Source organism: Sabethes cyaneus, chromosome 3 (assembly GCF_943734655.1).
Source record: "Sabethes cyaneus chromosome 3, idSabCyanKW18_F2, whole genome shotgun sequence".
Taxonomy (NCBI): domain Eukaryota; kingdom Metazoa; phylum Arthropoda; class Insecta; order Diptera; family Culicidae; genus Sabethes; species Sabethes cyaneus.
In genome coordinates, this window is record NC_071355.1 from 217,085,596 (window position 1) to 217,097,153 (window position 11,558).

General features: G+C 37.8%; 3 protein-coding genes across 4 annotated transcripts; 1 reads left to right on the top strand and 2 right to left on the bottom strand.

Annotated features, from left to right (window-relative positions):
- Nucleotides 1-3,057: 3,057 nt before the first annotated feature.
- On the bottom strand, nucleotides 3,058-4,477 carry LOC128742581 (mannose-P-dolichol utilization defect 1 protein homolog). Its single transcript, XM_053838983.1, has 3 exons — nucleotides 4,291-4,477; nucleotides 4,103-4,203; nucleotides 3,058-4,030 (listed from the first exon to the last, which is right to left on the bottom strand). Exons 2-3 carry the CDS (start codon nucleotides 4,188-4,190, stop codon nucleotides 3,345-3,347), a joined length of 774 nt encoding a protein of 257 aa, XP_053694958.1. The 5' UTR covers nucleotides 4,191-4,203; nucleotides 4,291-4,477; the 3' UTR covers nucleotides 3,058-3,344.
- A 3,033-nt stretch (nucleotides 4,478-7,510) lies between these two features.
- Nucleotides 7,511-8,274, bottom strand: LOC128743395 (inosine triphosphate pyrophosphatase). Its single transcript, XM_053839959.1, has 2 exons — nucleotides 7,952-8,274; nucleotides 7,511-7,895 (listed from the first exon to the last, which is right to left on the bottom strand). Exons 1-2 carry the CDS (start codon nucleotides 8,187-8,189, stop codon nucleotides 7,567-7,569), a joined length of 567 nt encoding a protein of 188 aa, XP_053695934.1. The 5' UTR covers nucleotides 8,190-8,274; the 3' UTR covers nucleotides 7,511-7,566.
- Nucleotides 8,275-8,777: 503 nt separating this feature from the next.
- LOC128742613 (39S ribosomal protein L28, mitochondrial) lies at nucleotides 8,778-11,286 on the top strand. 2 transcript variants are annotated; one of them, XM_053839027.1, is made up of 4 exons: nucleotides 8,778-8,900; nucleotides 9,054-9,195; nucleotides 9,260-9,957; nucleotides 10,943-11,286. In XM_053839027.1, the coding sequence occupies exons 1-3, from the start codon at nucleotides 8,880-8,882 to the stop codon at nucleotides 9,940-9,942; spliced, it is 846 nt and encodes a 281-aa protein (XP_053695002.1). In that variant the 5' UTR covers nucleotides 8,778-8,879; the 3' UTR covers nucleotides 9,943-9,957; nucleotides 10,943-11,286. The 2 variants fall into 2 exon arrangements, with proteins under 2 accessions (XP_053695002.1, XP_053695001.1); XM_053839026.1 differs by lacking the exon at nucleotides 10,943-11,286 and having other exon boundaries at nucleotides 9,260-10,083.
- The last annotated feature ends 272 nt before the right edge of the window (nucleotides 11,287-11,558 follow it).

The window sequence follows — 11,558 nt, forward strand, 5'->3', positions numbered from 1 at the left end:
TTCACTGTCGACGCCATATAGTTTTCACGTGTCACCAGGACAGGTTTTCGACAGCAGCCCGGATGTCGTTGGCCTAGTTGGTTTCTTCTGCCTAGATCTGGCCTCTTCTTCGTTGTCCATGCGAATTCTAGTCAAGTGCATTTCTGTAGATCTTATTCGCTTCTCTTTTTGAGCCCGGTTTACTTCCACCTGCGATCTCAAATTTCTGTTGCTATCAATCGTTGATGATATCGACGATGGAGTTCTTCGATGGGTATTAAGTTATCAAACGCCTATATACCGCAGGCAGCGATTCTGCAATTTTTGCATTGTCTCCGCTAAGTGACCAGTTTTTTTCTGGATGAATGCGGGACTGGATGGAGGCCAAACTGAAAGCGAAATCTAGGATTGAGCTAAAAATAAATACGCCGTAGACCGATTTGGTAGAAAGAGGCTCAAAGCAGTCAAACGCATGCCTCCCATGGAGAGTAACCATTCACGGCGACGAATTAGGAGTCAACAGACAACAACACTAGTAAGGGAATCCAGCGGGGCACACAAGCGGGAAATCTGGCCCAACAAGCATTTTTGTTCAAGAATAGCTTATTCAACAATTGTTCAGCTAATACCCGTGAAATAAATGCTTATTAAGCTATAATACAACAAAAATGTTCCTTGGGGGCCTACTTTGTCTTACGCAAAACGCTTCGGTTAAGAAGCATGCGTCGCCGTACGAAGCCGATAATATACAAAACCCTTATTAGAGCAGTAGTTCTTTATGGACTTGAAGCTGCGACGCTAGTCACGGAGGACCAATGCGCCCTTGCCATGTTCGAGCGTATCGTAGATCTGGCGAAAGTCGGTAAGCGGGCACGTTGCAAGGATGCCGGACGAAAATGCGGCGAAAACGGTTCTCTCCGACAACCCTACCGGCACCAGGAACAGAGAGGTCTAACATGCAAGATGGCTCAAGCAGGGCGAAAGTGACTTGCGATTTCTGAGACGCCTGAGAAATTGACGATAAGTGGCAAAAATCGAGTTGAGCGCAGACAACTGCTTAAAACAGCACGAACCGATTCTATGCCGACGACGACGACGACGACTATGACTACGTTTTGCAGGCATACAATAATACGGACTTGACGTTTGAATTGGAAATTAAAGTTTTGGTATGTAGACTGATCTGGTGTGAGGCACCATGGCATTTCTGATCCATCCGTGTAGCTATATCAGTCTTGGTACCGGTCCAGGATGCTATGAAGCTGGTGGGATTGTCAGTATTTACTGCCATAGTCTTAGTCTGTGAGACCCGTTACCTGAGAGCTCCCGGAGAGGTCATCCAGCGTCCTCTGCATATCAATTCCACATTGGACGAACTAAACAGTGTCGTCGGTTAGGCCCAGGTCATTTAACTGCTCCATCAATCAAGCATTGCCGGTCTACTGTCAATAGCTCCAACAAGCATCCATAATGATGAGAACAGGAGTAGTAGAAGATACAGTCCCATACCTTACACGAGAACGCCTCGTACTGGGCTTTAACAAATTGGACTAACTGAAACTCTTCCACGCCTAATGCGCCCCAGAGGTTTTCAAACACTTTTTCAAGCTTAAACGAATACCAGCAAAAGAGTCGTAGATTTTGTTGATCTGCTCTAATATGATGCGAAGCATTATGATATGCTCTACACATGAACGGCCAGCACGGAATCCAGCTTGCTTCTGTCGACTTCAACATCAACACCAACGCCGTATATTTATGCTTAGAAGGGCTCTGTATCTGAGCCCCCAAGGGGAATTAACAGATGTTAAGACTCGGCCATTCCATTAGGGGTAATCGGCACATAATACAATTGATTTGTTCGAGTAGTGATTATGAGAAAAACAGCCAGAATACACGAAAAGACATGATAAAATTATTCTGCTGCTGCTGCTGGACCTTATGACGCAAAAATCGTGGGAACATATATTGCAGATATTGCACCTACTGATCAGTGGTTGTTCCGAAAGATACGGCACGACTTAATAGGTCACCGATTCTCTACTTTCGAAAAGATACAAAATTGACGTAATATTTTTTCTAGACAAAATTCGGAAATTACCTGAGAGATGACAAAAAGTACTACTACTAACAATGGATTCATTTTAATTTTGAAATAAATAAATTTTTAACTTTTTAAAACGCACGATTTCACCGAATATTTCTATCATTAAGTTCGGAACATTAAGTTTATACTGTTATGAATAAATAGCTTTAATGAAATCTAAAAAAGCAGGCAAAGCCTGATTATTTTTTCATATATTCTAGTAAAAGCCTTTAAACCTTGTTATATAAATTGAACGATTGCTTGCAAATGATAATGTTTCAACATTATTACAGCGTAAACACAAAAAATTATGCAGTAATTCAGAAAGACTGTAGATTACATTCAGTTGTACAAATATTTCATACATGACTTTTGTCGAATTTGTTTCTGTAAGACGATACAGTCAAATGAGCGTAAGTAACCAAATTTAGGCATACCAATTCATATAGTTTTCTTGCAAAACATGGGAGAGTTTACATGAACAATTCTATTAATTGTAATAAAAAAATTTATATTTGAATGTAAACTACCTCTGGAAATTTTCTGCAGAATGGAGGTGATAATTCACCTCCCTGTATTTCGAATGAACTGTTTTTCGAACGAAAGTGAAAAAACAAATTGGCAAAAGCAAATAGGCAAAATTCGAAAAAAGTCGAACGAAATTAAGATCCGTTCGAAATACAGAATAGGAGTGTAGAGTGACTATATACACAGCTCTATAGGAATGTATGCGTAAAACCCCTAAAACCAAGTTTCAAAATTGTTCAACAAATTTTGCAAAATGGACAATTATTATTATCATTTTTTCAGAATTTAGTGAACAAATATCTATGTATAAGAATCAGTTGAAAAATCCTATGCTGTTTTTTTATGCAGACCTAATTATTATAGTTAGTTATCAATTGAAATCGAAACTGTTCACAAATTACATTAATCGTTCTCAATTAACAGCAACGAAAAAGTAGAAAAGTAGAAGATAGCCGATTTGTGATATATCCACAATTGAAAGATCTCGTAGCTCTGCTTTCCTGTACAAGGCGTCATTCAATATATTAATTGCTTTTTACCAGACGTCTTCTAAACTTGATCAAATAGCTGCTATTGAACAATTGAAAATTGAGAAACGACATCTAAATCACAAACTGAACCATGAGTAGTTTGTTATTAGATTGCTACAAATACAACTAGGTAGTCTGACTTTGTACTCATGCTATAATCGGAATAACTGTTAGGTCGTTTTGTGTCTTTTACAGTACATAGAACTACTAAAATCAACATCCTAGTCAGTTTTCTTAGCTTTAGCTTTGGAGACTTTCTTCGGAACATTGGTTTTGCTGGAAACTTTCGAATGTTTGTCCGCATTCCAATAATACAACAGCTGTAGCACAATAACCGCATTTGCAAATGATGAGCATCCATATGTGATCACCATCATCTGGTCTCCCGTTTCCTGAATTGAAGTAAAGATTCTAGCAAGAGACCCAGCCAATAGCATAAAGCACGTGACAGCCGATAGTTGGCCGGTTCCTCCGTTGCGATAATTGGTGTATGCTTGAGACAACTTGCCCAACAACAAAATGGGAACGTTAAATCCCTGGGCGATCAAAAGATAGGATAACGGCGTAAGTCCTCCCATTAGGCTATAGGTAACCGCTGTGTATGCAGCTGTAAATGCCAGCGCTTTCGGCGGCGAACCTCCGTACAGCAAGACTAGAAAAGCAATTATTGCGGTCTGCAGTGCTAAAAACGAAGTGTCACCCCAGGAACTGAACGGAAATCGACTGACGAAGCTATATGACATGTGAATCGTTATAGCAAAAAGATCCAAGCAAACACTGAATAAATTGATTCCTTGTGCCGATTTATTTGCAAGGATCTTGGTTATCTGAGGCACTTTAACCAAGACTGATCCAGCTATTATTCCCAGCCCTAATCCTTTGCTGAGAAGTGATTTGAAGCAGTCCGCTGCAATTGATAAAACATACATTTGGTACACTTTATCGTAATATAAAAGGTTAAAAATAGGATTGAACTTACCGTCAAAGAAATCGAATTCTACGAAATAGTTATCGTAACATTTTTCATTCATCAAAAGAAGCATAAACTCCTTTCCATAGTCAGTCATTTTTATTTGATCACTAAAGTCAAACACCAAAGTTAATATAAAAAATCGAAATGCAATTGCCTTAATAACCAAAATTGTCCTAATTTTCTATTTATCTCACAGAGTACAGACGGTGAAGCGGCCACTTTCGCTTGACTTTGACTCCTTTCCCTTTGGCTGCCAGAGTGCCAGACACGAACAGCGGGGTGCTATCCGTATCTTAACGAACGGTGTTTGACAGTCCACTTAACGAAGGGCGCTATTTCAAAAAATGCAAGAAATAGCGCCCGTCTGACAGATAGATTTGCTGCCAACCTTTGTCGAGATGTGCTGAGATGTTGGCAACAAAAACATGGCACCCATCGCAAGCCCCTGGACACGAACAACACGAAGACGAAAAAGAGCTGATGAGTGTTAAGACGTGTTCGTTCGCAAGTCACCACCAATGAGACATATGTGAGGTGTGGTAATGGTAATGGTAGTAAAATGGTGCAGTCTGCCAATGTAAAATATTGTTATTGGCGGAGCTAGGTTGAGGAAGGGGCTAGAGGAGGCTAAACCCCCTTAGAAGAGATTTAATCCTTCACCCTCTATTTGCATCGGTTTCGTAAGATCCCATGGAATAATGTGCAATCAATTTTAATATAGATGCACGAAACGGTCGAAAAAATGAACGCTAATTCCACCAATGAACATTATCCTAATGATTTTAAAACTGAAAGTCCATGAATCGCGTTAAATTTTAGAAAAACACTTGCTGCTCAGCGCAATTTTTTGTTGATATGATATGATATGATATGAAATAATATTATAGCCGAATTTGTTTTTAATCTCAAACCTGTTCATATCTCGTTGACGTGCCACTTCAATAGACCAAATCATCATACCGTCAATTGACAGATACTGGTGCCCTTGTTTACATTTTGGAAAATTTTCCTTTTCGTTTATAGCGAATGTAGCGTGAGTTTTAACATTTTACAGGCATAATGGTGTTTTAAATTTAGTCCTAATGCTGTTTAAACAACAAACTTGCCGTTAAATAGCTGAAACTTTTTTGGACTCTGCGGTCTGTTTGTAAACAAGGGCCAGTATCTGTCAGATGACGTCACCTTGATTTGGTCTATAGACCATCTGGCAGATACTGGCGCCCTTGTTTACAAACAGACCGCAGAGTCCAAAAAAGTTTCAGCTGTTTAAACGGCAAGTTTGGTGCTTAAACCGAGTTTAAAGTATCTGTCAATTGACGGTATGATGATTTGGTCTATAGACCAAATCATCATACCGTCAATTGACAGATACTGGCGCCCTTGTTTACATTTTGGAAAACTTTCCTTTCCGTTTATAGCGAATGTAGCGTGTGTTTTAACATCTTACAGGCATAATGGCTTTTAAATTTAGTCCTAATGCTGTTTAAACTCGGTTTAAATAACAAACTTGCCGTTTAAACGGCTGAAACTTTTTTGGACTCTGCGGTCTGTTTGTAAACAAGGGCGCCAGTATCTGCCAGATGACGTCACCTTGATTTGGTCTATTGTCGACCAACATTTGAAAGGGGCGGACAAGCCGACTGTCAAACAGAACGAGTGAGAGTTCATTTTCCTATGTTGCTCCAGCAAAAAATAACTCTCACCCGTTCTGTTTGACAGTTGGCTTATCCGCCCCTTTCAAATGTTGGTCGACAATGTTTGAATCAAACCAATCGGTTGAATCAAACCAAGGTTATGACACTCAACTCCTGATCATCCACCCCATCGACATCTCTATATCGAGCTGCAGTGAACGTCAGCGACAGCATGTCCTGGGCTCAAAATTTGACAGCGGGCCCAAATCAGACTGCTGGCAGTTGAGTGAAACGCAATGCTGACATGCTATCTCATTTTTGTACACACGAGATGTTGGCGGCGAAAACATGGTTGCCTGCCGATGGGGTGTGATCATCAGATTCCACGGTCCTGCTAGGCAGCCATGTTTTTGCAGTCAACATCTAACCATTTGCGTAAATGAAACAGCATGACACCGCTATATGTTTTGTTTGTTTTACTCTGCAAAGCCGGTATGCTGGCAGATGGGTATTATGTTCAAATCTTAGCCAAATTTTTGCAAATAATACCCACGCCGGCAGAAGATGTTGCCTACTGTCAAACACATTGAGTATACACGCTTAAAAAATTTGACCCACTTTCACGAAAAGTGGAACAGCTCAAAACATGCGTATATTTTACACACTATTTTGAGTAGCTCTTACTCCTTTTATGAGTTCCACCGTAGAAGCTCATTAATGAGCAATATTTACTCAAAAATGAGTGCCATTTCACCCAAAACTGGGTAGTATTTACACAAATTACGAGTAAATTTAACTCAGTTATGAGTTCGACCTAAACTACTCAGAATTTAGAAATTGCCATTACTCAAATTTTTGGGTTGTTCCACTTTTTGTCATAGTGAGTCGGTTTTTACTCATTTTTGAGTTGAAAGTCACTCATTTCTGAGTTAATCTTATTCATTCGCGGGTTAAATTTTTTAAGCGTGTAGGGATAAAGGTTGCCAGTCCCTTGTCAGATTCCCGAGAACGTGCACCAAGTGTAAACGGTGTAAACTAGAAATTGACGACCAACATTTCAATAAGGCGCAGTTCTACTAGTAAACAAACCGGATGTGGATTCTCTTTCATATGCTTGCTAAATATACAATCTACACTGAGAAAACTTTTCGTATAGTTTCTATGTGTCCCACACATAGATTTTTGCAATGTGCCTAGTCAATGAACTTTATATGCCACACAGTTATAATTTATGGGTACGCGAAACTTTTGCACATACTATTCATATGCGCATATTTTTTATGTGTATAATTGCACATACTATTCATATCCGTATAATTTCTATGTGTATTTCTAGGCGGATTGTGTTTATATGCGGCACATGATAATCATCTAGAATTTCATATGGAAATTTACCATTAGTTATGTGCAGAATATTTTGAGTGTAGAAATGAACTTCAACAGTTATAAGATTATGTTGCAGGTTGATTCTGTTTTTCATATCCGTATATATATATATATATATATATATATATATATATATATATATATATATATATATATATATATATATATATATATATATATATATATATCACAGATTTTTTGGAATGACACTCTACCCAGCCAAACCTTGCCGTAAGACGTAGTCCTAGTCAAAAGCGCGCCAGAATGACAGCTACGTAGAAGCCTGCTGTACAGATGTACAGCGCATTGTTGAATGATGATCTGATCATTCATAGCACTAACAATATACAGGTGTATCAAAACTAGATGATTCCTACTATTTTTTTATATTCAATGTATATTTCAATTATAACACATTAAATATGTTTAACATTATACACATTCAGTAAACTAGTCAGTGCGCGATTCGAAATAATCTCTTACTTTATCTAATGCCCGAAACCTATGCGAAATCGTATTTTTCGTTTCTTTCGGCAATTCGGCATACGTTAGTTCATAGCCTTTTGGTTGAAAAATAGGATCCCACCCAAAATCACGACAGCCACGGGGAAATACTATATCCCCTTCGGTGCGCCCTTGAAATAGTATAACTTCTCCGTTTTCGTCAGGGGCGTAAGCGAAAGTACAAACTGCTTGTGCTGACTTGTCCTCCCAGCCGGCCAATAACTTATGTAGTCCCTCTGGTCCTAATTTATCCAAGAACCACTTGATGTAAGGTCCTAATCAGTAACAATTGAACTTTACGTAATGACACTATAAAAACTATAGCACCTACCAGGCAATCCTTTCAGGGCATTGAAGCACAAACTCGTGTCCTCCACCAGCACCGGTCCTTTGACGCGCCTTGCAGCTTCCAAGCATTTCTTCCGGCAAATGTCATCTATTTCTCCCTGCAGTTCCGGCAAATCCAACTTCACTGCAACGATTTCTCGACAAAATTTACTACCCAAAATAGATCTCACTTCTTCCAGCTTCTTAGCATTTCCAGTAACAAACGAAATTGGTCGAGCCATGTTTCCAATGCCGTTCTAAGCGAATCTTCGTGCAGGTTTGTTTTGTATTTTGTTAATATTTATAAAACAAACTCGCGAATCGCAATGATCCTCAGCGGCAGCGTGTGTAATTTCAATTTGGGCATAATATTCATATGATTTGTATGATTTTCATAGAAACAACTCTGTGAACGAAGCCTTTTGATTTCGCTTTTTTTCCTTTTTCGCCTACTCACCCACACAAACAAAACGAAACAACGTGCAGGACGTGCCGAGAGGATAACAAAACTGTCAAAACGTGAAGTGCAGCGCCAGTCGTGCCAGCTTTCAGGTTTTAAGAAAAATATTTTTGGATTATTCGCGTTGATGATTATAGATATAATTTTATATCAAAAACCTGTTACGAAATACTCGAAATACAGTTATAGAACTTTAATAAAAACAAACGCAATTTTTCTGCTCTTTTCCGGCTTTATACCTTTGAGGCTTTCGACCCAATTCCGTTTTATTTTAGGTATATGTAAAAGCCATACGTAATTGTTCAACATTGCTGGCATCTCTGAGTTCAGTAATATTTTTTTCATTTTTTTCAACTTCAAGTCAACTCGAACCTCGAACAGAATTCCGTGTACTTTTCTTCTGATCAAGAAGGAATTTTTAGGAAAATTGCTAGTAAACACGAGTCTTACATAATTTATTTACTATACTTCAATGGCATCGGCCACTCCTCAGGTAATTTATTCTATGATACAAAAGTAACTCGCACTATCCAAGTGATTCCGTAATCCTCTTTTTTTGTTTCGTCATGCATTTTCATGTGTTATTTGACTACGTTCTATAAGTGTGTACCTGTTTCATTTTTTTTATAATTAATGTTTTTCTCAGGGGGCAAACTTGCTTTATGGACTGCGCAAATCAAAGAAATTTACGGAGGGTCTAGGAGCCCAATTGCCAGTTGCATATAAAAAGTTTTGGGACGAATGGAAAAATCGTCAGCCAGCAGCTGTTCACTATGTTCCGAAGGATGGTTGTATATAATTCGCTTAATGAACGAATTACAAACTAATATGTACTCTTTTACCATTTTACAGGAATGTTCGAACGCGAGGATGCAACAGGACTAATAAATCCAATTCAAAACGTACCACTGCCACTACTCGTTCCATTGGAAGCCCACAAGGGTTTATGGGGAGGGGAAGCAATTATAAAAGGTTTCCAAAAACGAAACCCCTACAAACGGCGTGTTCCGCACTTTTGGGTTCCTGTGTTGAAACGTTCGGTGGTTCATAGTCAAGTACTAAACGAATACATGGCGGTGACAGTGACGGACCGGACACTGGAACAGATTCATGATAATCATGGTTTCGATCACTATTTATTGAAGACTCCAGCTTGTGACCTTCGCTCTATGCTAGCCATCAGACTGAAGAAAAAGATTTTGTTAGATCTGCAGGGAGGATGTCCGAAATATGCTGACCAACCGGAAAAGCAACAAGCAATCATTAAAGAGTACGCTCCCTATCTTTCCCAGTACACCGCGGAGGAAATCGAATGGTACGGTTTAACGTACGTAGAAGCTATTAACAAAATTCAAAATCAGCTGAATTCGCAAGAAGATAAGCGACCACATAAGTTGATTTTTCGCGAAAAGTTAATTGAGCAACTCAAGGAAGCTGGCATCAAAGAGGCACAGGGGACTGAACTGAAGGGAATCGAAGATTCCAGCTCGTCATCTTGGCTTTCCAAGTTAAGCTTCAAGCCCAAAAATTGGTAGCACCGGAATAGCTAGGTGAGTTACGAGATGTGTTTTCAAAAACCAAACTTTGGTAGTTGTTCTTGCTGAAACAGAAGAATAATAGGAACTTCAATAGTTTAAAATTTAAGAAATGTACTACATTTTATTAATTTAATGGATAGAACTGGAAGAAATACATGTTACAACTGCATCTATTTTGGTTTAACTGTAAATTCGCAGGGATATAAATTTAAATCTCATCATCCAATTCATTTATTAACCTAATTTAACTAGAAACCTGCGTTGATAAGCTTATTTTTAGTAAGGGGAATTGATTTCAATCGCGGCATATTTTTTTGTTTTATGAATACATACACTTCATATGATTTTTAAGGAATTATTTATATACAACATATGATTTTCATGGTATAGAGGAACAGAGCGCTTTATTGTTTGAAGAAGCGTTAGTTCTGCTGTTTCTTTTACTGAAAACCTGATTTAATCCACCTATTGGTGAAAGGAACCTTTGTTATACAGTCTTACTTGCTTTTTGAGATAGAAATCGACACGTCTTCGGAACATAATTCATCTATTAGTTAACGTTGCATTGTGCGTTGGTTTACATAAAAATTTTGGAAATTGAATAAGCTTACAAAATTTGAACAAAATAGTAGCACTTACAAATTTTGATAGTTCTTTTTCTCATGAAATTGTTGAGTAAGTTGTTACTAATGTGGGTAAGTGCAAGTAAAAATAAGTTGTAAGAAGAAATATTATTCTTTAACATATACATTGCGTAGTAAAGGTCTAGTTTATAGGTTTTTGAACTATGCATAATTATGCATCAATAAGGTTTTCTTGAAAAAATTTCATCAATTTTTATTAACCTTCGGTTACTCACGCTGTTGTATTCATAATAACATGTGTAGGTTTTTAAATGCCATATTTACCAATCGGTGTTTAACTAACGTATATTCTTCAAAAAAATGTTCAGCAAAATGTCTGAATTATTCAATGCAATAATACTTTAAATTTTTAGGAAAATAGATCAGCATAAACCGAGAGCACAGAAACGAAGCAAGCAGCATGTGAGGTGTAGTGTACCGCTATTGGCCCCAAACTGGAATTTTTTCACGTTACTTCATATGGAAAAATGATGTCTGTATGTAGCAAAACTATCAGCAAATGTAAAATGTTTAAAATGTATCCGTCAGTTGGTAGTCGAGTAATTCGGGGTTAAAATCAGGGTATTTTTATAATCAAAGTTCTACAGTTCCTAAACAAGCAAACATAGAGGTATACTATTTTCAGCAAAGTCGTGTATTTTTACTATTTGTATAACTTTGTAACACATGAAAAAGTCATACAACAATTACAAAAAGAGCTAAAATAGAAAAACTGATTTTACAAATACAGAAACAATAAATAAGATTTCTCTGTCTTCGCTTCTATCTCAGGTTACAGTCTTCAGCAAAATTTCTTGTAATAATAGGCTCTAAAACTTTGCAGAACAATGTGTTATATTGAAACTGAAAAAAAAAATTTTTTTCACTTTTAGGGGGATTAATCCAAATTTAAATTGCACCAGATGAAAGAGCATTCAATTTCAAGAAACTCTTCCAAAGGTTCGATAAACTTAAAAACAAGTTTTCCTA